The 25922-nt window shown below is 51.0% G+C and overlaps 7 protein-coding genes across 7 annotated transcripts; 4 read left to right on the plus strand and 3 right to left on the minus strand.

Annotated features, from left to right (window-relative positions):
• Positions 1–6809, minus strand: gloL-1 (Highly reducing polyketide synthase gloL; the record flags this gene model as incomplete). The annotated part of the gene is made up of 7 exons (XM_037323519.1): positions 1–900; positions 966–4303; positions 4359–4814; positions 5532–5655; positions 5707–5775; positions 5843–6287; positions 6343–6809. 7 exons carry the CDS (start codon positions 6807–6809, stop codon positions 1–3), a joined length of 5799 nt encoding a protein of 1932 aa, XP_037177355.1.
• Positions 6810–8152: 1343 nt separating this feature from the next.
• fadD13 (Long-chain-fatty-acid--CoA ligase FadD13) lies at positions 8153–9652 on the plus strand (the record flags this gene model as incomplete). Its single annotated transcript, XM_037323520.1, has 1 exon — positions 8153–9652. The coding sequence occupies one exon, from the start codon at positions 8153–8155 to the stop codon at positions 9650–9652; it is 1500 nt and encodes a 499-aa protein (XP_037177356.1).
• Positions 9653–12207: 2555 nt separating this feature from the next.
• CGCA056_v008274 (uncharacterized protein) lies at positions 12208–13821 on the plus strand (the record flags this gene model as incomplete). The annotated part of the gene is made up of 3 exons (XM_037323521.1): positions 12208–12214; positions 12278–12760; positions 13742–13821. The coding sequence occupies 3 exons, from the start codon at positions 12208–12210 to the stop codon at positions 13819–13821; spliced, it is 570 nt and encodes a 189-aa protein (XP_037177357.1).
• Positions 13822–14463: 642 nt separating this feature from the next.
• CGCA056_v008275 (uncharacterized protein) lies at positions 14464–15480 on the plus strand (the record flags this gene model as incomplete). Its single annotated transcript, XM_037323522.1, has 2 exons — positions 14464–14916; positions 14980–15480. The coding sequence occupies 2 exons, from the start codon at positions 14464–14466 to the stop codon at positions 15478–15480; spliced, it is 954 nt and encodes a 317-aa protein (XP_037177358.1).
• A 1052-nt stretch (positions 15481–16532) lies between these two features.
• On the plus strand, positions 16533–17853 carry sdnE-5 (Cytochrome P450 monooxygenase sdnE; the record flags this gene model as incomplete). The annotated part of the gene is made up of 4 exons (XM_037323523.1): positions 16533–16791; positions 16854–17169; positions 17248–17555; positions 17606–17853. The coding sequence occupies 4 exons, from the start codon at positions 16533–16535 to the stop codon at positions 17851–17853; spliced, it is 1131 nt and encodes a 376-aa protein (XP_037177359.1).
• Positions 17854–19228: 1375 nt separating this feature from the next.
• Positions 19229–20970, minus strand: CGCA056_v008277 (Trichothecene C-15 hydroxylase; the record flags this gene model as incomplete). Its single annotated transcript, XM_037323524.1, has 5 exons — positions 19229–19394; positions 19448–19614; positions 19670–19984; positions 20043–20825; positions 20884–20970. 5 exons carry the CDS (start codon positions 20968–20970, stop codon positions 19229–19231), a joined length of 1518 nt encoding a protein of 505 aa, XP_037178696.1.
• A 1854-nt stretch (positions 20971–22824) lies between these two features.
• On the minus strand, positions 22825–25378 carry ARS-3 (Arylsulfatase; the record flags this gene model as incomplete). The annotated part of the gene is made up of 7 exons (XM_037323525.1): positions 22825–23011; positions 23414–23718; positions 23779–23882; positions 23935–24433; positions 24500–24810; positions 24866–25027; positions 25084–25378. 7 exons carry the CDS (start codon positions 25376–25378, stop codon positions 22825–22827), a joined length of 1863 nt encoding a protein of 620 aa, XP_037177360.1.
• Between the last annotated feature and the right edge of the window lie 544 nt (positions 25379–25922).

Below are 25922 nucleotides of genomic sequence, written 5' to 3' on the forward strand. Positions count from 1 at the left end.
TCAAGAGGAAGAGTATGTGTTCCTGTCGCCCACAGTCAAAAGCCTGGCTGCAGCCATTTCCCCCAGTGCAAAAATACTCTCCGCACTCCGCAACTCCACGACTGTTAAAGAAACACCCATCTTCTGTCGGATCCAGTTGCGGAGCTCCACCGTCACCAAAGAGTCCGTCTGCAAGGGTCGTGACAGATCAACCTCTTCATCCTCTCTCATGCCGAAACCCTGTAACGCCCCACCAATCTCTTTAGCCAGAAATGCCCTTGCATTGTCTGATTCAAGATACGACGGATCCAGGTGACTATTTCTCAAGAAATCCTTCAAAGTGATTCCCTCATTCTCCTTTTTCTCAGTTCCTTCCGTCCGTCCTGTATTCGACAGGAATCCTGAGCGTGGGTCTTTCTGCCATCCGTTTCGGTTGCTGGAGATGGCTGATGACCTCATGCCGACGGCAACTTGACCGCGACTTGAGAAGCCATTGACGTTTTGAATGTCGTGAGTCTCCTCTTTGGATACTGGTTGAGACCGTCTGATCATCAACTCCAAAGCATCAAGAAGATCCTGTTCGTGCAGGCAATGTTGCTTCGTCGCCCGAAGGGCTTCAAGACGATTCTGCTCCCTCGCTAAGACACCAATATCTTCCATAATGCCAATATCGAGAACTGAGCACGCCAATCCCTTGGAGTGGCGATATTGCACGAAGGCGTCAAGAAAGGCGTTACCTGCAGCATAGTTTGCCTGGCCGATCTGGCCTCCAAGACCCGAGAGCGAACTGAAAAGAAAGAAGAAGTCAAGGGGCTCGCTTTGGTGCTGCTGCAAAGCATTGTGGAGATTCCAAGTCCCCTGCACCTTCGGGTCAACTGTTGTTTGCCACTGTTCAAAGGTCATGTCGGTGATGTTGGTATCCTGTAGCGTAGGTTGTCAGTTTCGATCGCTGTTGGCGGCATTGGAAATACGAAGGGTAAGCATACCTGGAGAACCATAGCTGCTTGTAGCAACCCAGCGATTGGACGATTTGCTGAGTGAACCATTTTCGCGACATCGTCCATGGCATTGACACTCCCAGAGATCGCTTGGACAATACATCCGAGAGCCCTCAACTCTTCAAAGTACTCAGGATGACCTTTAGCTGACTGCTCAGCTGACCTCGAAAAGAAAATGAGCTCTCTGGCTCCTCGCTCGACAAGAAATCTTGCCGTGGCCTGGCCGAGTCCGCCGAGCCCACCGACAAAAACATAGGTTCGATCCGAGCGGCAGGTCATGGGCGGTGTCAACGAGCTGGCGGGGAAATAGCAGTTGTCTAAGATATCGATCTCAGACGCTCGAGAAAGCCCTTTGTGACCCTGATTCTCTTCGCTGGAGGCTTGACTCGACTCCTTCAAGAGATTCGAGACTTCAACTGAATGGAAGCGACTGACGTGAAGCAAGCCTTGTGAAAACACGTACTCCGACTCTGGATCCACGTCACCTCCAGTGATGCGCTGTCCGAAGCTATTGAGGATTGTATGCATAGCTTTCCAGCCATTGGCGTCAAATGACTCGAGCTCCAAAGTAGCAAAATCCATCGAAAGTTCCCTGCGAAGAGTTCGGGCGAGGCCCAATACCAGGGAATAATTCGGATTCTTGCATTCGACTTGGCAAGCCCCGGTCACCCACAGCACCTTCTCATCTTGTGCCGAAAGAATGGTCTTCTTGAGATCTTCCCATCCTTGCTGTGACATTCCATGGATGAAAGAGCCTTCAAGATCCAAGAGGCTCACGACTGGCTGTCCCCATGGCAGTTCGTCACCCAGGACGACGAAGTCGAGATCTACACCGAGCCCACGAAGAGCCTCCGTTGCGTCTTTGACCAAATGATGGCCTGGGTTCTCGCAGATGATGCTGATTCGGTCGGTCTTCCAGTGGTCCGAGAAAGGGCGGGCGATGGTCAGGCGTGAATAATCGCCCAAGAGCGTAGCGGCCGAAGTACCATTGAAACCAGCATGCTGTAGCTGATCTCGAAGGTAATGTTCTTGTTCCAGGTTCTCCGACAACGAATTCGACTGTGGTAGAAGGCCCGTGACATATTGGAAAGTTCTCGATGCTGAATTTGTCTGCTCGAGTATTATGTGCCCCGTAGACTTCAGCAATTTGCGCATCTTCTTCAAAGTAGTTCTCGAAGATGATGCCCCATCAAAAACAAGTATAATATCAAACGACTCGTTTCTGAATCCCTGAGATGTAAAGTCAGCACCAGTATTGAGATTACTGTACTTGGCAGCAGGGAAATTTTGTAAACAGTCCTGCACCCGAGTGGAAGGTTCTGACGATGTGCAGGCATAGACGTAGTTTCCATAGAGACGGTCTCCAAAGGTATCAGATGAAAGAGCTGACAATATCTTGTTAATGGTAGCGGCAGTGTCGTTGGGACCACCGATTTGTAGAATGTTCATGTTCGGCCTCTTGTGGCCCGAAAGTTGAAGGAAAGATGCGAGATTGATGTCGCCGAGAGTTTCCACATCTTCAGCCATTGAAATGGCAGAGTCTATGGCCTTGATAGCGTCTGGCCTGCCAGTGAAGCACGCCGCAGCATTCGTGTACACACGATGGACGGCCAGCGCAAGGCTTTCCGTGGATGTGCCCTTGCAAGCTTCTAGCATGTCTGCGATGAGCGCCTGTCTCAACTGAGGAGTGGTGTGTGCGATATCAAATGCACTGGCAAGATCTTGGTGTTCTCCAGCCACAGCCTGTCGATATGTTGCATCCAGCCAGCTCTTGAAGTCGACGAAATGTGGTTGCGTTGCCGGGAGGAACTGCAATTGCGCTCTAGACTCCACAATACATGCCAACACCAGCTTCTCCAGGCTTCTGGTGCAAGAACCAAGGTCTTGGTGACGAAAAATAAGAGAAGGGTCTAGGAAGTCAATGTCGGGTTTCCATTCCACAATTGCGCCGGCATGGGGATCCTCGGCCTGGATGGCAGAGCTACCAGCAACAGGCTCTACCTCAAGACTTCTGATGTCAATGACAGTTTCACCATCAGATACTCCCGTGATGTAGCTTGATGATTTCATCGACGAGTTCTCAGTCGCTGTCGCTTCGAGGTGTATCTTTCCTGATGGTCTGCTAACATACAATTCCTCGATGTATGTAGGAATTGCCATATGCTTGAAGTTTTTGGTAAGACCGCGACATGATGCGACCATCGCAAAATGCATGCTCGAATCAAGAACTGTGGGATGAATGGCGTAGGATGCCATTTCGTAGTCTGATAAATCCGTTTGCAGAGATGCAATGGCCGTCGGTTCGGTAACATGGGAGCTGGCATCGGCAAGGTTGCGGAACCTGGCACCGTATTCCAGTCCAAACCTCTTCCAGGTACTGTAGAAGGAGTCCAAGGAGACCTTGCGGGGAAGTTTCACAACTTCTGGGGCCTGGTGGCCTGAATCAGAGCCAGCTTTGCACTCGCCCGTGACATGTCTGACCCAAGTGTCACCGCCTTCACTAAGCGAAGAGATCGAGAACTCGAACCATTCCGAATCCAGATACGGCATGGGTGGCGGAGGATTGAGAACAGTGACGAGCTCGACCGGACGGTCGTTCAGCACCAAAGCTGAATCAAACGTGACATGCCCGAGGGTGTAGTTGACGGACCCTTTTAGTTGCTTCAACGCTTCCCCGATCATGGACACAAATCCTGCTGCAGGAAATATGTTCTCTCCGAGAATCATATGATCTCGGATCCAAGGAACATCCTCGACTCTGAGATTGCATCTCCAGGCAGGACAAGCATCGGAGATCTCCTCAACCCGAGTGCCCAACAGCTCGTGATGGTCAAACTTGCGTAGACGCCAGGATCGAGAAAGTCTACTCTCGACCCAATACTCTTTGTCATAGTGCCAAGGGTAGGTTGGTAGATCTGTCAGAAACTTCCCGGCTGGTGTTACTGCGGAGAGCTCAATCCTAACGCCAACTGACCACAGCTCTCCTGCGGTCTTCAAAACACAGCATACCGCATCCTCATTGCGGACTAAGGTCGGGACATACTGTGCGACCCGACCCTTGGTGTGCAAGATCTGCCGTATAGGGCCAGCGAGAGCGGAATGTGGACCTATCTCGACGAAAGCTGCTAACTTGAAATTGGCGAGAACAGACTCAACTGCTGTGCTGAATAAAACTGGAGAGACCACGTTTCGCACCCAGTATGCGTGAGACACATCGTTGTTCAGTGTGCCTGTGACCGACGAATAAAATGGAATATTCGGTTGAATTGGCTGCAACCACCCCTCCAATCGTCGTGTAAAGTCCATCTCTGCTGATTTCATATGTTCTGCCGGGGATATCTGTCAGTGTGGCTGGAAAGAAGTAAAGAGCGTTCAACTCACGCGAGTGGTACCCGCACTCAACATGAAGGCTCCGTGCCAGCACTCCGGGGTGTTCGGCCATGATGTCTTTCATCACGTCCTCAAGCACATCTGCCTCGCCAGACAACGTCACGCTGGCGGGTGAGTTCTCACAGCCGATCATAACACCTGGGCGGAGAAGCTTCTGAACCTGACTTCGACCAAGTCCCACTGCGGCCATGGAGCCTTTGTGGGCGGCTTTGATGAGCAGGGTAATCTGACCTCGGTGGTATGCGATGCGAATGGCATCTTCAGCTGTGATTGCTCCACTTGCATAAGCGGCCGCAGTTTCTCCTGAAGAGTGTCCGACGACGGCATCGGGCGTGACTCCCCATGACCTGAGCAAATCAACAAGAGCAACCTGGATGGCAACAAGACATGGCTGCGAGAATTCTGCCTCTGCAAGTCTACTCTGCTCTTTGGGTGCTAGAAGTAGATCTGATTTGATCAGCTTTGAAGCGTATCCCATTTCAAGACGAAAAAGTACCTTTCAATTTCCACTGCGGGGGATCAGACAGGCTTGCCAGCACGCTGTCCAGGCGACTGATAGTTTGTTGAACTAGAACATATTGCTGAAGCAGCTCTTTCCCCATTTGAGCCCACTGAGCTCCCTGTCCTGTGAACACCCAAATCAGGACTGGCGGGTTATTGTTTTGTTTGGTTATCGAGGACATATGGAAAGGGTCATTGCCGCCTGTTACACAGAATGCGCGATGCGCGTGGGCCTCTCGTCGAGTGTTTAGAGACCAGGCCACATCTCCCAGGAGTTGAGGTTCTCGATCCAAATATCGTTCAACATCTGATGCTAAACGACTGACCGAGTCTCTATGGCGCGCAGAGAAGGTGAGAAGACGATGCTTGGAAGTTCTGGGGTTCTGGTCATGAACACGGCGAGAAGACTGCACACCAAAACAGGCAGCCGACTCGAGTAAAACCTAAATTCACGGTCAGAATCTCACCAAAGAACTTGAAATGGAACTACTGACGTGCGCATTAGAACCGCCTATCCCAAAACTATTGACAGAAGCTCGTTCGAGTCTATCTGATGGCCAGGGCAAAGGCGTTGTCGGCACCTTCAGTTTAGCACGTTCCCAAGGAACTAGATCCACACATCAGCATTCGCCACATCTTGATTATTGCATAAAGTAAGCTTACTTGCTGTATTCGGCGTCTTGAAGTTGATATTGGGTGGGATTGTCGAGTTTTCCAATGCTAGTACCATTTTAATGATGCTGGATAACCCCGATGCACCTTCGCCATGACCAATATTGGGTTTGACCTAAGGCTGACATCAATACTCAACGTTACTGTGTGACAACATTTACCTTACCGATCCGATGTAGATGCCGTGATCTCCCCAAATATTGGCAACCGCGCTGACCTCAACAGGGTCGCCCACCTATAAGTTACACAAGACCGTCAGCTCGTCATTTTCATATCCAGAATGGTAGAGCAGTGTGACTTACAGAGGTTCCAGTTCCATGGCACTCGACCATCGCAGTCTTCGACAAGTCCGTAATACCGGCTATCCGATGCCCTCGTCTCATCAGTCTCTCATGACTTTGGGAACTTGGTGTGGTAAGACCCGGGGTTCTCCCATTGCCGGACAGACATGTAGACCGAATGACCGCCCGGATGGGATCGCCATCCCGTACGGCATCCGAAAGCTTCTTAATGTAGACTGCAGAAACGCCTTCTCCTCTTGCAAAACCATCAGCTTCGGCATCAAAGCTTTTACAAGAACCCATCGGAGACAGTACACCCTGTTGATGCATGACTGTCGTATCTTTTGGAGTAAGAATGAGGTTGACGCCACCGACTATGGCAGAAGTGCAATCGCCTCCATGCAGGTCCCTACATGCCATATGCAGTGCAACAAGAGAGGCAGAACAAGCGGTGCGGACCACAACACTGAGCTTGAGTGTTAGCTCAGATAGTTCACAAAGGCTCACGATGTTGCACTCACCTCGGTCCGGTCAAGTCGAACTCATACGAGGCTCTGTTTGCAAGGATATAATCTCCATATACATCAGGTCGAACTTGCTCGAGGCTCTGCTCGTCGCGAGACTCAAGCTGACTCCAGTCGTCGCCCATGGTGCCAACATAGACGCCAACATCAGTACCCCTGAACTTTGTGGTTCCGGAACTCTGAAGAGCCTCGTAAGCAACTTCAAGAAATAGTCGTTGTCGAGGATCCATGCGCTCAGCTTCCTGTTTTGTGAAAGACCAGAAGCTAGGATCCACATGTGCTAGATTCAGTTCCTCGAGGAAGTAGCCAAACTCCGTTGGGACATGATTGGGTCTGCCCGGACCATACCAGGCTTCGACATTGTATCGACTCTTGGGAACACGGCACCGTCCACTTCTGCCATTGACTAAAAGGTCCCAGTAGTCTGCTGGGGTATGAACATGTCCGGGGAGCCGTACTCCCATGCCGATAATAGCGATTGGCTCATAGAGCCCCGTTGCTGTACCTTGATCATCAACGGGTACAGACCTTGAAGGGTCAGATTTCGTCCACATGCTGTTCAAGTTGTGCAGAAGTACCGAAACTTCTGTGATGGCGATTGATGACAGAACTCAGGCGTATTGGGTCCAGTATTGGGCGCAGAAATCTCTGAGTAATATGTTTGGGACTTTGAAAGTGCCGAAGGAACACACGACACCACCCCCGAAGACCTCTTGCACACTTTATCTTATTATGCCGGAGCCTCAAAACGGATCGGACTTCATCAGAACCGAGCAGACCAATGGAAGAAAATTCTTACCTGGGGGTCTGCGGTTAGCAGCAACGATGGAGACATTGCGATACACCGAAGTTCCGCCCATGCCTCTCCTAGTCACTGCACTTCTTCACCAGGTGCGGATAATCAACTTCGCATCACTGCATGCAATCCCAGGCACCCATCTATCTCGGAGAGGAAGTTCAGCTGCAGCGGTGCAGCAGGCACATGTGCCTCAACCAATCGTTTGGACGACATAGCAACCAGAACCTGTGGCTTTCTGCATTCTTAGGTCAGATCATGTCACGCATTCTTATGAAGATCCCGGGAAGTCAGCCCTTTGGCTGGAAGTTTTGCAAATCTTGGCTGCCGAGGCGTAATGTGCAGGTCATGTTGGCAACTAGCGCAGAGAGTGTCACTCTCACGATCTATTGGGCCCCCGAGCAGATTGCCCAAAATAAAAGCGTACATATCTGATCTAGCGTAAATGCAAGACACAGGTCAGTAGGATTTTAAAGGATTGCGACTTTTCACGGCGCAGCAAAATGGAGGTACGCTTTCTGTGTTCTCCACACACACCACACCTCCAACGTGCATGTTGGCACCACGAAGCTGGCTCCCCGGGGCTCCGCATTCCGGAAGGGCTGCACGATGTTGGCTATTCATTTCTTCGCATTCGTCAAAATCTTCATCGGCTGCAAGGCAAGGAACGAAGGAAATGGCAACAACTCCGAAGACTCGGCGACGTTCAGAAACACTTGTCTGCCTTGCCGCCAGCTGATGAGGTATATTTGGGCCGTTGGCTCAGGGCTTACTCTTCTTCATTCTCAGTCATCTCTACACCCTTCCTGCCACCATTGGAACGCACTTGTTTATACCATCTTTCAGCCGAGGCAGTCTCGAGATTCGGCAGATTCGGGTGATCGACAATATCGGCCCTCGCCCGGCCTCTGATTCTTCAGCAATCTCTCACCGAAGCGGATCCTCCCTTTGACAAAGCGCGCCCGAACCAACACACCGGGCTCTTCTGCTTTGCCGATTTTCGCAAAGAAAATGGCTGGTCTCTTCGCGCCAGACCCTGTCCTTCTGCATGCACGTTTACGGCCGGCCAGCCTGGCCTGCATCGATCTCGCAACCAACCGAAGATGGACGTATGCGGAACTCAACTCCGACATACAGCGCGCAACCGCGGTCTTGTCCGCATACGCCGTCGAGGCCGGTGACAGGGTTGCCACTGTGTGCATCAACAGCGTTTATCAGATCATACTTCAACAGGCCTTGATGAGGCTTGGAGCCATCTTCGTTCCCCTCAATTGGCGCCTGGCCCAGCCCGAGCTTTCTAAACTGTTGGATGACTGCACGCCAACAGTCATTTTTACAGATCGAGACCCACCCGAGCTACCTCTTGGCTGCCGCCACATTGAATTTTCTAGATTCTGTGAGGAAGTCGATAATGCAGACCCCGGACGCCGACTCCAATCAAGGTCGTCACAGGAAACGAGCATTATTCTTTACACTTCTGGAACGTCGGGCACGCCGAAGGGTGTGATTCTGACTGCGCAGTCCATACTGGCCACCACTGTCGACTTCAGTGTTTTGACAGAAGCCGATACAGGATGCGTCTTCCTCTGTGACGGGCCGATGTTCCATTTCATGGGTCTCATTGCGCAGATCTGGCCACCTCTCATGCGAGGCGGCACGCTGCTCGTGTCCCCGAGATTCAACCCTGAAGCGACCAATCGCCGCCTGAGTGATCCTCAGCTTGTAATCACCCATTACTTCTGTGTCCCTCAGATGGCGGAGGCGCTAAGTAGAGCAGTTAACTTTGACCCGTCAGCATGGCTCACCCTCAAAGCTCTCTTCACGGGAGGTGCTCCCAACCCCCCAGCGCGCATCAAATGGTGGCTTGACCAAGGCATTTGTATGGTTGATGGGTATGGTTCAACAGAGATGGGAACGATATCTGGTATGCCGCTTTCTCCCGAGATGATCATCAAGAAAGCTGGCTCTGTGGGTCATCCAGGTCCACTGACTTCCGTTCGCGTTGTTGATGACCGGGGTCAGCCACTGCTACCAGGGGCCATAGGAGAGGTTCTCGTATCTAGGGATGTCTCAACTCCAATTTACTGGAACAATGTGGAACAAGACATCGCGAGTTTGACGCCAGATGGATGGTTTCGGACAGGTGACATTGGATGGGCGGACGAGGACGGCTTCATTTTTCTTGTCGATAGGAGGAAACACATGTTCATCTCTGGAGGTGAGAATGTCTACCCAGCGGAGGTTGAGACGATTCTGATTGAGCATCCCGATATCTTGGAGGCCGCGGTGGTTGGAGTTCCTGATGAGACTTGGGGTGAAGCTGGGCGGGCGTATGTTGTTACCTCGTCTGGATCTCGAATCCCCCAAACAGACATGGTCATGCATTGCCAATCTCGCATCGCGCGATTCAAAATACCGAAGGAGTTCGTTTTCGTGAACGGACTGCCGAGGACAGGGTCTGGGAAGGTTATGAAGCACCTTCTTAGCGAAGATACTGTATCTAGACTCTAAGTGAGATATTTGAAAAAGAATTTGGAGTTGTTCACGATCTGTACAGGGTGAAAATGACGTTAAAGCTGAATTAAACTCGAGCGCCCAGGTAAATAAAGTCAAGCAGAAACTTAGGTACGTGCTTGTGTCAAGGGCAAAAGGTTCTCTCTCCCACACACGACAACATAAATCATGTTAATTCAAATGAGCCCTGGAGCAAAAGATTGCGCCGAGGGGGAATCGAACCCCCGGCTCCCCGACGCTGCTTGGTGGCAACGGAGAATTTTACCACTAAACCATCGGCGCTGGACGTTGATCGTCGTTGTGGGTCTGCTGGTTGTTGCCGACCTGAGGCCTAGGTTGTGTGACACCAATGTTGCAGCTTCAGTCAGCCTAGTGAATCTCCTGGAAACCCACGATTTTGACGAGCATTGAAGTCCTAGAGGTTGCGAATCTTTGAATGCCTATGCTAAGTTCCTTCATCATCCATCCACCGATCGGCGAGTGTCAGATTGTGGGGAAGGGTTGCGCTCGATGTCTGGTTCGGTACGGCGATTTGGGATGCACCTGAGAGGATTCCCGAAGGATGGATTGAGATGTCTGACTGTGCCTCAAGGCACCATGCGCAATTCCGGCGCAGAAAGCGTTTACTACTTTTGGTCAGCTTTCTAAATCCAGCGACCCGTTCCGCCTGACAAGAGGGTGGTAAGACAAGAGAAAGCCAATGAGCACGACGACGTGCAGCCAACGCTTGTCACTCAGAGACAAGTGCTTACCGACCGACAGCTGAGCAGCATCGCCATGTAACCCACCGCAAAACGCTTATCAACGACTTCAACGGCCAGCTACGGCCGTAATCCACCAAGAAGTCATCGTCACCGAAGCTCCGACACCGGCTTGCTCTTCTGACCATGAGCTCGTCCACTTCGCCCGAAGCTATGCATCCAGAACAACCGCCCCCGGCTTGATCGTTCTACATTTGGTCATCGTCCGCTAACCCCCAAAGTCCTGCCTGAAGCGCCCGTATGTCCGTCAATCACAACGCTTCTGGGCTCCACCAACCGACAGCATGGGCGGCCGCCCCCAACGAGAACCAACACGAGCTGATGCGTTTTAACAACGACCTGCACATGTCGGCCTAGACTTCTTTGCATTGCCGTCCTGTTTTGGCCCCAACGCCCAGCAATTCGGGCGCCGAAGGGCATGCCGTCACTGGTGCCTACGGGGCACGCTGCGCCATCCAAAGCCTTGGCGACGAGTCAGTCAGCTGGTTCTTACAGGTACACACATGTATCTATCTCGGTTCGACAATCGTGCAGCGTGCTCCCGCCGATTTTCCCGCCGGAAAGATCCACTTGGCCGCCGTCATCCGAACTGCTGCGGACCGCCGGTCTTGACAAAGTTCCCGCCCCTTAGAGCCGGTGCGATCTTCACACCGACACTTCGGCGACGTCGACAAACAGGTCTACTGTATTCGGAAGCAATTGTTTGAAAATGGCTGACAAAAGCTAGCTACAGACAGGGCTTAGCTCTCGGTGTTGACTACCCACCTGATGTTAAATTCTAGATCAGCAGCGCCTACCTGTGTGTTGACAACCATGGAGTAATTTGGCTTGGCTGTGTCTTGAGCTCGTAAATCGGCCTAGCTAGTAACCATTACGCGAGTTTGCAGTTAGTTGCAGCATGACTTGCATGTGGCATCCAGGTACCATCAATGCAAAAGGCACGAAGTTCGCATAGGCTGCCAGCTGATTCGAAAGAGTACATTCAGGTTGAAGTTTCCGAACTACGTCACTGAGTTTGGGGCCGTAAAGATAATTGAAAGAACACTGGGAACGACGACGATAGGAGTGATAAAGGAAGACGACAGTAGAGACAATAGGTATGATGATTAGAATGAGACTGCCTATTTTTCCTATGGTTATACATTTTACTCTACTTTAGTATTATCGTCGTAATTACTCCTCTACTATCGTTACTAGCTTCATTGTGGTTGCTGTCATCGTCGTCGTTAATTTTATTGTTGTTATCGTCACTATCCTCTGTAACATGAGTAGTCGAGTGTATAGGAAATATAGCTGTGAAGACGCATGAAAATAAGGCAGTCACATTAGAATGATACTCAGTATGACTTATACTCTGCCTGGCAAGCTAAGTGTATTGCCCGGACAGCATAGCGCACTCAAAGCCCAAGGGTGCTCAATGTTGGTATACGTATTGAACAGCATTAACGGAGGCTCCTGGTTACCGAAAAAACATACTAAAGACCAATCGGTCAAATCGGGCATTGTCGTCGAAGCAATGTGGAATTCTTATCATTGTAGTTAGAAAGGAGAAAGGTCGGCACGGGAATGTGTGGTCCGGGTGAAGTACGCTGGCAAAGTTCTCAAACACCTTGTTGGTTCAAATGTTTGCTACTATGACCGCCCGAAAATTCTTCCAAAACATCTCAACACTAATGCCGAAGCCACGCACTTCGTCGAATAAAGCAGTCATGAATTCTTCTCTCCTCATCAGCAACCAACCACTGAGGTCAGAATAAGACAACAACACCTACGATCTCGCCGGTAATCGCTATGGAAAGTAAGTCTCAATTTTCACGTTGGTTTCGGCCGAAATTCCGTCAGGTGATTGATTCAGTCCAAGCCCCCGCAAAGCCTCCAAACATCAGAAACCTCCAGCTTCTGTCCACGGATCTGCACCTTTGCATAGTTGACTACTTAGCCTCGTTTGAGCGAGCGGCATTGGCCCTCACTTGCAAACCAATGCTGTTGAGCCTCGGCTCAGAGAGCTTGACACTGCAAAAGCGTTCCGACTGTCGGCGCGAGCTCCTCCTTTTACTAGAACGAGACCTCCGCGACCTCTCACTCTTTTTCTGCCCGCGATGTGTGGCGTTACATCCGCCAGAGCTTTCTTGGACTATTGCGAGGGACGAAGAGTACCAGCGGATCTTTGGCGAATCTCGTCCCTGTGTCCGGAAATACGAGAGATCGCGGCCAGACTGGGATCCATCGCCATGGCTTCCAAGGGGTCTCGACTACGACACGATCAGGCTCGCCATGACACGGTTTCGACTGGGGGGCTTGTGCCGTCCCAAAGATCTGCTGCCGATGAGTCAACGCTGGTATGGTAAGTTTGACAAGAACGGCTACAGTCGCCCTCATGTCCACCACGACACAGAGTTTTTGGTATCGAGAGGTCGAATGATCCTCTGTACCAAGATAAAGCTACAAACCGACAAATGTGTATGTTCCGGGGCGTCATCGATTAATATTGACAAGTCGCTTTACCTGGATATTTTGAGCAAGAGTGCAGACCGGTCACACTGTTGTGCGCACACGACTTGGCAGCGGAAATACCCCTTCATCTTCAACCCAAGTACGATCGAAACCCACGAGTCAGACAACTTCCAGGCCAACGTTCGCCTGTCAAAGCGCCAGAAGAAAGTTTTTGGGGGGGTTGAGACCTGCGATTTCTGCCACACAAGCTATACCTACTGTATTCGCGATGGCGGTGGAAAGATTGACCTCATCTCTTATAAAGATCTTGGCGAAGGAGAGATTACGACGGACCCGAGGTGGAGGTCTCACCAATGGCAAGGGGCGGAAATTCCATTACAAAACATTAATCGACACCGGTTGGCCATTTGGAGTCGCTGGGTTTGGATTCGAATGCGACTTGGTCTGGAGGTAGAGTTGAGAAAGGCTAAGAAGAAGTGGAACAAACGAATCTTCGGCTAGGGTATGCTGGGTGCCGTCGACGGGGATTCTCGGTTTGCCTTATGTCAAACAACGATGTTCACGGTAGACCTTGGCGTAAAGGCTCTAGATTATAAATTGCCCACATTCTATCCGTCAGTTCTGGCAGGATACCGCTACGTAGTACGCATAAAGACGACGTACACCCGAAATGGTTCTCTCGGTATGCCCGCGTCAGCCTCAATCATAGGCAAATCCCACAGTCAGGGGGGAACATTCCGCTCCTTGTCTTCCATACCTTCCAGAATCGGTGTAGACGTTACGCCCAGCCTGATGATCGCCTTGGATGTCTACAAATTTGGTTGACGGGCAAGCTTGTTCGCGCCCGCATTCCGGACCAGGGTGGTAACAGATGCGGATCTGACAATGGCATCTGGCCTTGGGAAGAAATCGCCTATCCACCTCCATGACAACACCAAGATCAACACGTAGTCGGCACTACCGCGCCTCCTGCCGCGAGGCCCCCATCATCCATGGAATATGCAAGGCCGATGGGATAGCATTTGACTCGCCTTGACGTAGCGGCGAAGCGGGAGCGCCCCTGAACTTACGCGGCCAGGATTCTTGGCGGCCCGCACGGGTGGAGCGCGGATGCGGTCCTGGAGCCCCGAACCCCGGCGCCCAACGGTAATACCTCCGTTTTCATTGGTTGCCTGTTTCTTGGAGGGCCGGGCAAGGCAATTGATCTGGTCGTGGTTCTTCGGGATGTGGGAGCGACATTTTTCGTTCACCCGACGTCAGTGGAGATCGTGGAACATCTGGCTCGCGAAATGGTTGGCGGTTTGAGAATCTGAGCGCTGATGAGAAGGGGGATGACAAAAGCAAAGTCGCGATGAGATGAACATCTCTGGGGGCTGCTCAGGGGTGCCTCTGGGGCGATGCAACGAAAGGCTTTTGGTCTATTTGGGGAAGGTGAAAAGCATACGCGGAACCGTCGAGAGACTTATAAAGAGTGATCGTCTTCGCCGTTTGATCAGCGAACAGAACATCAGCTGAAATCTGTAGCCTGCATTTCCAGACACTCTCATTCGTCCGTCTTTACACATTCTTTAGCCCGCGGTAACATTCTTTACAATGCAGTTCCAACTCCTCGCATTCGCTGCTGCGCTCTTCACGGGTGTGGCTGTCGCCCACCCCGGCCACGAGCACGGCCTGAGCCACACTGAAATGGTCCGCCGCGGAAACCTTTCCAAGCGTTGCGCCGTCCAGGCCGGTCAGTTCAGCGAGGTCCGCAAGAGGCGTCACGCTGAGAAGCGCTCGCTTGCTAGCCGCCACCTCGCTGCCCGCGACTCCAACGTCACCATTCACACCGAGGGCCCCCACTACAACACTCTGCAGAATGACACCTGCGTCCTGACTCCTGAGGTCACCAAGGGACCTTACGTCTGGCCCCAATCGCAGACTCTCCGTCAGGACATGAGCGAGGACCAGGCCGGTGTTCCTCTCTACCTGGATATCGGTGTTCTCAACATCAACACTTGCGAAGTCATGGAGGATGTCTTGGTCGATTTGTGGCATTGCAATGCTGTAAGTGAACGCTTAATAGATCCTCAAGACATCAGGGAAGTAAACTAACAATATTTGCTCCAGACCGGCTCTTACAGCTCTTTCACCGGACGCGACCCGAACACTCCCTTCGAGGAGCTCCTCGAGCAGCTGAACATGACCATCGGCCCCGACCTGGACCTACACACCGATGACACCACTTGGCTCCGCGGCATGTGGCCCACCGATAGCAACGGCATCATGGAGATGAAGACCGTCTTCCCCGGCTTCTACGTCGAGCGCACCATCCACATCCACGCCCAGGTCCACACCGACTGGTCCGTCCGCAGCAACGGCACCATCGTCGGCTCCAACATTGCCAACACCGGCCAGATCTTCTTCGACGAGGAGCTCAGCGCCCAGATCATGGCTCTGGCGCCCTACGTCAGCCACACCGAGATCAATCGCACCACCAACGACATCGATTCCATCTTCGCTGCTGAGGTCGTTGGCGGCTGGAACCCGAACATGATCGTTGAGCCTCTTGACGGCGAGGACGTCACCAAGGGCATGCTCGCTTACATCACCCTCGGCGTTGAGGCATAGATGTCGTGAATGAGTTGGGCGGAGTCGGTGATTTTGAGTACATAGATTCAGAGGAAAAATGAAGCAATGATTTTGGCCTAAACTTTGGAAACTTTCAGTTCTTTAAACATGAAGTTGGTCTACAACAACCGATTTATTGTATGTGAGCAGAGAGATAACCTCGACATGTCGTCAGTAGAGTTTGACCATGTGGGCACTGCGGCAGAAATTCCTCTGCGCCCAAGCTTTATCCCACCGGATGCAGCTGCGTTGCGATCCAGCATTGTTCATCTTATGAACCCCCTTGAAACTTTCGCGGCTCGGAGAATTTGCGCAATGTTGAAAGTTACGGGTAAGGCGATCTATTAATTACAGCAATCCACACAACGCCGGCGGGATGCGCAACATTTCCGCTCTGTGAACCAGGCCATGTCCAATGGATGGAGCGCACATCCGCAGGAGACCAAATGTCGACAAATGCACAATCACGAGGCAATCAATCAAGAAAAAACAAGAAGAAGAAGAAAAAAAAAGAAAAAGAAGAAGAAAGAGTCCGCGGTACGGTTGTCCCATTAGCAAGATTCATCTCGTCTTCTTATTTTTCCCCAGTTTCTCAGACCGCCTTAAGGTCCAGTGTAAAACCAGTGGAAAGATCACGTCTGCAACTACTTGGAATAAGCCTAACGGCACTTCCAGTAGTTCGCCCCAGGCGTAAGAGTGTCTCAAACTGCAATGCAAATGCCATCAATAATGCTAGGGAAGACCAGTCTCCAACTACGGTAGCGGCAGTATTGGGGCCTGCCGCCCGGTCGGCTTGTCGCCCCACAAATCGAGGAGCCGAAATGTCTCCACAACGGCATCAGCGCATTCGGCTCCTCAATTTAGCGCCGGCGATTTGTCTCGTCGGCTCCTCAACTCACTGGCCCATTGTGTCATGAGCCACACTGATGGAATGAATCCCGCCTAATAGAGGGCACCTTGATTTGTATAAAACCCGCTGAGAAGGAACCTTCACATATCAACTTCCTTCTAGCCAATCTCTTTAACATCAGATTTCAACGTCTAGAACAGCCATGTCTTCCGATAATTTTACCAGGTGGCAGCCGCATTTCAATGACTCGGTTCTCTCGCCTCGAATCGCTTTCAGTTTGCCTGCGGCTGTTCTCGTCTTCGTTCTTTTTGCCTACCTTCGAGGGCTTTACCGCGTTTACCTGCATCCTCTAAGCAACTTCCCTGGGCCAAGAGAAGCGGCCAAATCGCATAGTTGGTTGTACCAACAAACCCAGAAGGATTACCCTGAAGATATTTATGAGCAAATCCATCATAAATACGGTGAGACTGCCCTTCTGATCCCTGTGATACCGGTTGGATGTTGCAGCTGACAACGAGGGCAGACGCCAAAGCCATTAGAATCGCGCCAAATGAGCTTCACATTACCGACACGAACCTCTACAAGGTTATCTACAGGCAATCTAACCCTTTTCCCAAGAATGAGCCTTTCTACCTGGCATTTAATGCGCCGTCTCCCACGGTCTTCACCGAGATGGACGAGGCTAAGCACAAGGAACGGCGACGCATGCTGAACCCCATGTTCTCACGTGCAGGTGTCCTCAAGCTGGAGGGTCTTATTCGTGAGCGATTGGCACTCTTGGAGATCAAGATTGAACGGCTTCGTGAGAAGCAGAACATTGACTTTTATGATGCGTTTCGGTACGTCTCTCCATGAAACGGTTAATCTTCTTGACCCCTGATTCATTCTGCTTGGTCCGTGGATTGACTTCTCAGCAGACTCCTGACTACCAACATCATTATGGAGTTTTGTTTTGCCGATAGTCGCGGTATGCTGGAGGAGCAGTCCGACAGTTTCAAGTCGCAATTCCTTACAGCTTTCAGCGTTGCTGCATCGGCGCTGAAGACCCTGCAGCAATACCCCTTATTGCGCATAGTCAGCAACGCGATCGCAGTGGGATTGCTGAAAGTCGTCTCTCCGGAACTAGGCAACCTCATTCATTTGACCGATGTAAGTAGCTTCTGGTCAAAATACTTCTTCAAACCGGTAGTTGAAGCATTATCTGACCCCGAGTCCGTGGAGTTTAGTATGCGGAGCAGTGTGTGAACCGCTGGTGCAAGTCTGATGGATCAAAAGCGGCTGTCAATCATCCCATCGTTCTCGGAAAACTGACATCGCTGTCGGATGTTGCATTGGTTGGCGAATCTCTTGATCTTTTGGTGGCCGGGTCTGATACGAGCGCCACGTCCGTGACCACTGCGCTCTTCGAGATTCTCCGTAATCCCGCCATAGAGAAGAGACTGGTCGAAGAACTTGACGCTGCTATTCACCAGTCGTTCCCAGTGTTGGCCAATTCCCAAACAGAAGATTTGGAAAGACCATAGGACTTGCGAAACTCAGCATTTGCAGTGGAGCATTGTTAACATGCAGTTGTGCTTCGTCCCAAGTCGTGGAGAGGATCTCATCCCATGCAGTGGGAGAGGCGTCAGAGGTGACGAGTGCCATATCTGCCTCGCCAACCGTATTCATTGTGTCAAACTCGGAGAGAATGGGTTTTCCCAGTGAACCTGGTAAATGTGATGGCAAGGTTTCTACTGATGCTCTCTCCCCGACTCAGTGGCGGGTCTTGTGCTCGTTGATCTAGACTCTCGTCTGACATGAGACTTCAACCTCGAAGACTGAGAAGGAGCCATCAGTCACTAATGCTAGTAGATCGCTTTGGGGGTTCGAGTGTTCTATACGGCCTTACCTGTCGGGCGCGACGAATTAAATATTGACATTGTCTTTCCTTTTGCGCACATCTAGTACAAGGTTGCAGTCCGTCGCCATCGCACCTCTGTTTGGCGGTGCGACAAGGGACACAAGCTTTGGCTCCCCGGGCCTTGTCGGCCACCTTTAAATTTTGCTTAATTGAGGGTTCGTGGACCAATTCGTGTCGCTCAAGGGTGTCTCTGTCAGGGTTCTCGCCGTCAGTACTTGTTTTAGATATGTGGAAATATCTCTTGTCCTCCGAAGTCAAACACACCTTCTAGAGAAATGCCGCCTGCATTTGGAACAAGCGAAAGGCTTGTAATCCTCATGGAGGAAAACGTGCCTTTTTAGATGGTCTTGGCGCTGGAATTCCATGCCACATACCGGGCAGGGGAAAACAGATGTTGGTTTATCCAAGGGTGACGCCATTCCGACAATATGACCGCCGAGAAAGAAGAGGACGGAGGAATTAACCAGATTAAGTCCAGTGGCGGGGAAGGAAATGCACCAGTTTACGATGAGGGCCGGCCCGCTTTGCATTGCCGATGTCCGTCACAGTGAGAGTTAGTGACTTACTTAGCTTGGGAGCTCATGCACAGCAAACGCCAGGGACCTCCTTAACAGCGGAATCAGTTGACTAGGGGCACTCGGCGCGGGGGCGATTTAGCCCCCGAACGGTGGATCGTCGTTGAATCATCACCCTCACACTTGGTCAATTCCGACTCCATGTTCGCCATTCCAATTGTTCTCGGTCTATTTCTAATTCCGAGTTGCATACTGTCCTATCAAACCAGCCGCTAAATAGCACTGAGTCCGAGGTCGTCGTACTCGGGAATAAGTTCACAGTGTGCAGCTTGTTTCACACCCCACAACTTCCGGGCTGAAATGTCGACCTAAGCTCACTATTTAATACACCCTGTCTCTAGAACACGTTATACGCCAAAGTAAGGTATTCAGCTTCGTTGAACTGAAGCTTCGCATAGGTTGCCAGAAACAAAGTTGCTGGCTCTATACAGCCACCGGCCGAGGGGTCAAGTGAACCATGAGAGGGTGCTTAGCCCACACACTGAACGAGCGACCCTTCTGCAACCAGTCCATGCTCTCTGCCGCAAGTTCGATATCGAAATTCCAGATCGCACGAGCAAGGAACATGCGCATCTCAACATACGCCAAGCTAGACTTCATTAGCAAAAGAATCGGTTGAATGAAGTACTTTCCGAGTCTTACTTCTTTCCGATGCAATTGCGCGGACCAAAGGAGAACACATTCATACACTCCTTTCGGTCACTAGCGAACTGTGGGTCATCAAGCCACCGGTTGGGGATGAACTCGTCGGGTCGACTAAAGTTGCTGGTAGTGTGATACATGGCCCAATGCGGAATTGACAATACAGTCTGTAGGTTGTCAGAAAGAATACAAGCCAGCAAAATTGACAAACTTTGTACTCACATTTCCTGGAACTCTCTTCCCCAGAACCAGATTGCCTTCCGGCGGGGTAATTCGAGGCAAAGCGTTGGGTGCCGGAGGAAAGAAACGCAGGGTTTCCTCGAGAACGGCTTGGAGATATGGAAGCTGCGCGGTGTTGATAGAATTCATCTCTGACTCGGACGCGAATGAAGAACGGATCTCATCAGCCAACGTCTTGAGAATCGCAGGGTGTGTCGTCAGCATGTAGATGGCCCCTGAAAGTGCGGTTGCTGTCGTCTCTGAGCCTGCAATGATGAGTGCTTCGGAGTTCTCGTTCAATTCTTCACGAGAGACGGTCTATGTACCACATTAGCCTCAGGTTTTCAGTTGTGAAGTTACACAACTTGATACTTACCAGGCCACCTTTTCCAACAGTCATGCCGTGCACCAGGTCAGGTCTCGCATCTGTCAGTGTCAAGCGCTTAGACACCTTCTCTCGTGTAAGTTCCTTGTGCTCAGCTGCCTTCTTGACAAGTTGAGGAGTGACGAAAAATGGAAGAAGATGGTTCGCCACTGGAAACCGCGCAAGTGCAGACCGCATAGCTGTAGTCTTGACATTTGCAAAAACCAACTCGACCCACGGGTGCATCGCTGATTGTTGCAGACAGCCAAACGGCTCTCCAAAGGTCAAGTCCCCAATGATATCGAAAGTCGTGTAGTTGAACCACGCACAAATATCAACTGCCTTGCGGCCTAGTTGACTGTTCTCATGGAGACGCTGGATCAGCAAGTCGATGTAGCCTCTGATCATCGGTTCCTGGTCTCGCAGTGCTGCTGATGAAAATCCGTGAGACATAAGTCGCCGGACGCGTGAGTGGTCAGTTCGGTTGAGGCCCGTGATGATTGGTGGGACAGCATAGAACGGCGCCTTGCCGTTTTCCGCTTCACCCGACTTACGGTGGCCCATGACCGCTTGCCACGCCTCTGGCGAGGTGAAGGACAGTTCATTGGGACCGACCCGAATAACGGGGCCGTACTTTTCGTGCATGTCGCGAAGCTTGACGTGGTAAAGCCCTCCCGTGTAAGAGCGAAGCCACGGGATTTGGGAAGCCGCCCATAGCTTTGGGCCAGGATACTTCCGGAGAGGATGTAGTAGTATGTTGTACAGCGGAAGGAGGACGATGAAGTATACGATGGCCTGTTTGAGGCTTCTAGTCAGCATATATGATAAGAATCATCACAATTTGAGAACTAACCACACTGATTGCAGCAGAGACTGCCGCTACCACTGGGTAGGAGTCTGCGAGACCCGTGAGCCGTGTTGTAGGCAAGGCCATGTCCATATTTGTGATAAGAGAATGAGTGAAGAATTGCCTGCTCGATTTGTTTTGTATTGAGGTGATCATAGAAACTTATATATCGCTTCTTCTCAGGTTCCGTCTCCATTTCCATCTCGACCAAGCCCCCATGATGTGCGGATAGCTCCAGCCTCCGAGTCAATATGCTTGCTTCTTCCCCATGACGCGAACTATCGCTTCCGCGTCATAAACAGGCCAATTGGTTCTACAATACGTTTGGCGAAGGCGGTATGTTGAGGTGCATTGCAGTACTATATGCGCCGAGGGTTTCAGTTACCACATAATTCCCCGTATCATATCGCGGCACTTGGAGCTGCGACGATCGCGGGATGGAAGGTGGGTGACATGCGGGAAGCATGCGGGCGTCATACGGCATCCGGCTGCAACGTGCGCACGGGTTTTCGGGCGGTTCGAGTTGCGTGGTCCACTGTAAAATTACTGGAGTGTCAGCTACCGCCACATTTTGAGCAGAAGTCGAGACTTCGCAGCTCCTCTTTCTAAGACAAACCAAGTCATGGGTGGTGAGCTTAAACGAACGGGGCATCATCGGGATAAAGCCGACCAGCAGTTGAATTTAGGCGAAAGAGGTGAGCCTGTGCTTACATGTTGGTAGATCATTCATGAAGAGGGTTCAAATCTCATATAAATGTGAGCATTAGAACAGACGTCATTGTCGATCATGACTACTTGCAGACAATCGTCATCTCGACCAGCAAAATGCTGTCGCAAGATTGAGGTCCAACAGACAAACGGTCAGCATTGTTCTCACTGATCAGCGTGACTGTGTCGAGAACATGTAAGCTCTCCCAGAGTGGAAGCATCAGCATTCACACTCCTAACCTTGCATGTATTCAATGTTTGTACCATTCACAGAACACCATCCAGAGTGACAGTCCACAGAGTAGTGCATGTTTTGCACGTGATTAAAGGCGTGGCTCATCAGCTACATGATGATAATCAGACAGGACATGTACTCTTACTCAGGCCAATCAAGTGGTCTGGAGTTAGCAAAATGCTTACTTTTCCGCCGCTCCGAATCCTTTCGGAAGCCTCAACCAGACCAGTTGTCGAGTGTTAGTGGGAGTCTCCGTAGTGGGGGCGGATGTAAGCCACTGTTCCTCCCTATAGTTTTAGGTACGCACAGCCACCTAGCATTCTATCCGAAGGTGTTCGGAACTTACAGTTTGCCGGAACGTTAATGCACATCTAGATTCACATGCGTGCAACTTGGCTGAGATAAAAGCGACGATGTTCCCAACATTCCAACTGCTTCTCCAATTTCAAACTATTGCTGGATGGCTGGTTTTGACATGATAACTTCTACCTTGATACAATCATTTTCATCAACCATGGCGACTCTGTTAGCACCTTGCCACATCATCTCATACGCAACTCTACTGGGCACAACCCTCTTCCAGACCTTCGTCAACACCAAAGTATGTCACAACGAGCTTCCGAAGACAACTTTCACAACACTGCAAAAACGACTTTTCCCCATCTACTTTCGATGCCAATCTATCTTGCTGGTTGTAACGGCACTCACATTCCCGCCTAGTGGGCCAGCATCTCTACTGAAAGACAAGCGGGATTGGGTTCCATTTGCCATTGCCGGCGTCACCGCAATCCTGAACCTATTCATCCATGGCCCCAGAACGAAACAAGCAATGATTGATCGTATTCATCAGGGTAATATAGAGCCGCATACATCCCATCATTACATTGTTGCTAACACTCGAAAACAGAAACTCGCGACGCAAAACAGCCGGACGCCGTTGATGAGATTAGCCCAGACATGCAAGCCTGCCGGAGGCGGTTTTCTCGAAACCATGCCATGAGCATTCATCTCAATTTGATCTCAATCTTTGCCATGGTATGGTACGGCGTCAGACTTGCGTCCCGGCTGAAAATGGAGGTGGATTGAGCGGCTTCTTGCTCCGACAAACCCGAGACGCACTTAGGCTTCTCTAGTTTCTTCTGGCTGATGGACTGCATGAATACAGCTTCTGTATCATTAGCATTGAGTTGACTGACTCAGAATCGTTAGAAAGAACTTTGTCCAACATCCTGTAGCCCACAATATCGTCGGTGGCTCTGAGTTGACTCGCAATTGATTCAACAGAGGCTCAAAGAAATGTTCCTGGCCAATAAGCCGCCCAGACACGAACGCATGACAGGGCTTGACCGACATCATGGTGCGACAATGTTCAAGTCATCTTGAATGGTAATTACGATCTCGTGGCAAACTCTTGCAAGATTTCAGGGCATCAAATCGCTCTATTACTTCTGTCGTATCTAATGTGTAACGGTGGAAGCCTTTACAGCTCCTCGACTTCTGGCAGCTGCCACGGACTTCCAACAACAATAGCTTTTCTATATACCATTCATTATTCATGCTTTGTCATTGAACTTCAGGGCACACATGACTCACGGGTCGTAATGCAAGAGCTCCTGTGGTCCCTCGGATCCGATGTCGTAAAAGTCCTTGCAGTCCGAGAATGAAATCTTTGGCTGTCCAGCGTAGAATTCATCATAATTGGCGTCAAGAGCATCGCGAAGGTTGTTGACGGTTCCATCGGGATGGATCTGACTCCAAGGGAGTCTGCAACTCTCCGCCTTGCAGCTTTTCAGGACTAAGAGAAGGGCATCCAGGCGGTCTTGCACAGATGACAGTGGCCTATCCAGGAGTTGGCCAGTTGCGCTACCAGCCAGATTGTCCATCTGGCCCGGGTCCTTCTGCTCTGGGCGTCAGCAATCATTTCATTCGCAGCTTCGGAGTTCGGCATGCCAACTTACCTTCATGTCGTAGAACTCGCGTTCATTGCTGCACCATACGGAGTAGAACAAGCTGTATCCATCACCAAGAACACGCATGGCTTTGTAAGTGTTGTTGGCCGAGACTGCATAATTTAGTCAGTGAAAGCTCCGTTTTAAATCCACGGTTCTTCTTACCTCCTCCAAAAACATCATAACCACGTTGCGTGCCCCAGAATTCGACGTTGACGTGATCATGCTTGGGATCATTCTGCGCCTTCGCGATCCCGTCTTCCAAAAAAGGGATAGGTGACCCATCGAAGTCATCGCGGAGGGTGATGTTGGCAATTGAAAAGATGGTGGGCGCGATGTCAGTGTGGGTAGTGACAAAGTCCACCGTTTTTCCCTTGGGAACACCGGGTCCACGGATGAGGAACGGAACGTTGATATCCTCCTCGATAGCGCAGGTCTTTCCGGGCTTGAGACGGTGTTGGCCAATGTGAAAACCGTTGTCGGAAGTGAAAATGACGTAGGTGTTGTCGAGAACGCCGGCATCTTCGAGACGCTTGAAAACAGCATCGACCATCTCATCGACAGATTGCAGCGTCTGGAGGCGGCGACGGTAGTAGTTGTCACCGTAGGCGATTTCAGAGGAGTTGAGCTTGGGGATAATCAAGCCCCAGTTGGCCATGCTAGACTGGTTTGTCGTGTTAACCATAATATTCCTCTGACAAATACTTCAAAAGAAACAGTCGAGACTTACCTTATCCGGGTTGAAATTGTAAGTCCGGGGAACTGTGATGTTGGGGAAAAGGTTCTCATGTCTCTTGGCGGGGATCGGCGGCGTAGCTCCGGCGCTTGTCTCACCACCGAGGCCGTTGTTGTGAGGCCCAATGGGCGCAATACCGACGAAGAAAGGCTTGCTGCCGTTGAACTTGAGGGCGTCATCCAAGAAACCAAGTGCCCTCTCAGCGACCAGATCATTGCTGTACTCCCCGGGGTACGTCTGAGGCGGGCTGTCGTTTCTTTGGAATGTCGCGTTCAAGTAAAGGTAGGTGTTGGGATCAAGCAGGACTAGGCAGTAAAGTTAATTGGGTTCCGATCATACTTCAGCTTCCCGGTCACTTACAATCACTTCCGGTCCAACCCTTAGGGTGGGGGTTGTTCCAGTTGTCGGTGCTATGGGCGTTGAAGAGTTTGCCTGTGTAGTAGGTGTTGTAGCCAGCATCCTGCAGCCAGACAGGCAAGTACTTCTCATTGTATCCCTGAGAGATGAACTTGGGATATCCACCTGAGTAGAATTCTGGTTAGAAAGTCCCCCGATGGAACGTGACAAGCTTTGCTCACCATAAGGCGGAGTAACGTAGGTGACATTAGTGTTGTGAGCAGCTTGGCCTGTCAACAAGCTGACTCGCGACGGGCAGCAGATCGAAATAGTGCAAAAGTGCTTGCGGTAATATGTTCCTTCATTCACGAAGTGCTTCTGTACGAACGGCATGTAGTCGAGTGAGCCGAGCTTTTCATCCTGGTCGTCGGTGAGAATGAACACGATGTTGGGTTGGCGCTGTTGAACGTTCTGCGCTACCACAGCGCTGGCGCTGAGCGCCGCGGTCAACAGCTTTGGCAGACTGGGAAATGACATTGCAACGATTGACCTCCAACTTCCAAGAGTGTCCAACAGCAGCAAAGATTCACAAGCAAAGCGCGGAAGAAGAAGAACCAAGCCCGCCCCCTTCAAGCTCGCCGTCGAGGCTACACCGACTACATATCAAGAATTTCATTACCATACGCTAATTAGCAATGACGGACAAGTGCATCATTTCTCCGACCTCACAGTCCCATCGGCTTCTACGCAGTACCTTTCGAATGTCACTCCAAAAGGGGGCCGGGCCCCGACTCAAAGGTGAACTAGACGGCGGTCCGGGGGGCCCCGTGGTAACGGGTGTGGATACTCGGCCGCCCATGCCCCTTCCGTTGACCAACCGGGTTGACTCCATAGTTGACCAAATGGATACCAGAGCCATATCAACGGCTGTCGCCATCGGGTCTTTCGATTTCGTCATCTTGTCAGCCAGCCTAAAATCACTACGATCACCACTTTTTTAAATGGAAATTGGGAGATATTCTCGGACTTTGGCCCTGTTGTAGAAGAAAAAGCTCATGTTGTCAAAATGGGGCCCCGCGGG

This window comes from Colletotrichum aenigma (assembly GCF_013390185.1).
Source record: "Colletotrichum aenigma strain Cg56 chromosome Unknown KSG_Cg56_contig05, whole genome shotgun sequence".
NCBI classification, from domain to species: Eukaryota; Fungi; Ascomycota; class Sordariomycetes; order Glomerellales; family Glomerellaceae; genus Colletotrichum; species Colletotrichum aenigma.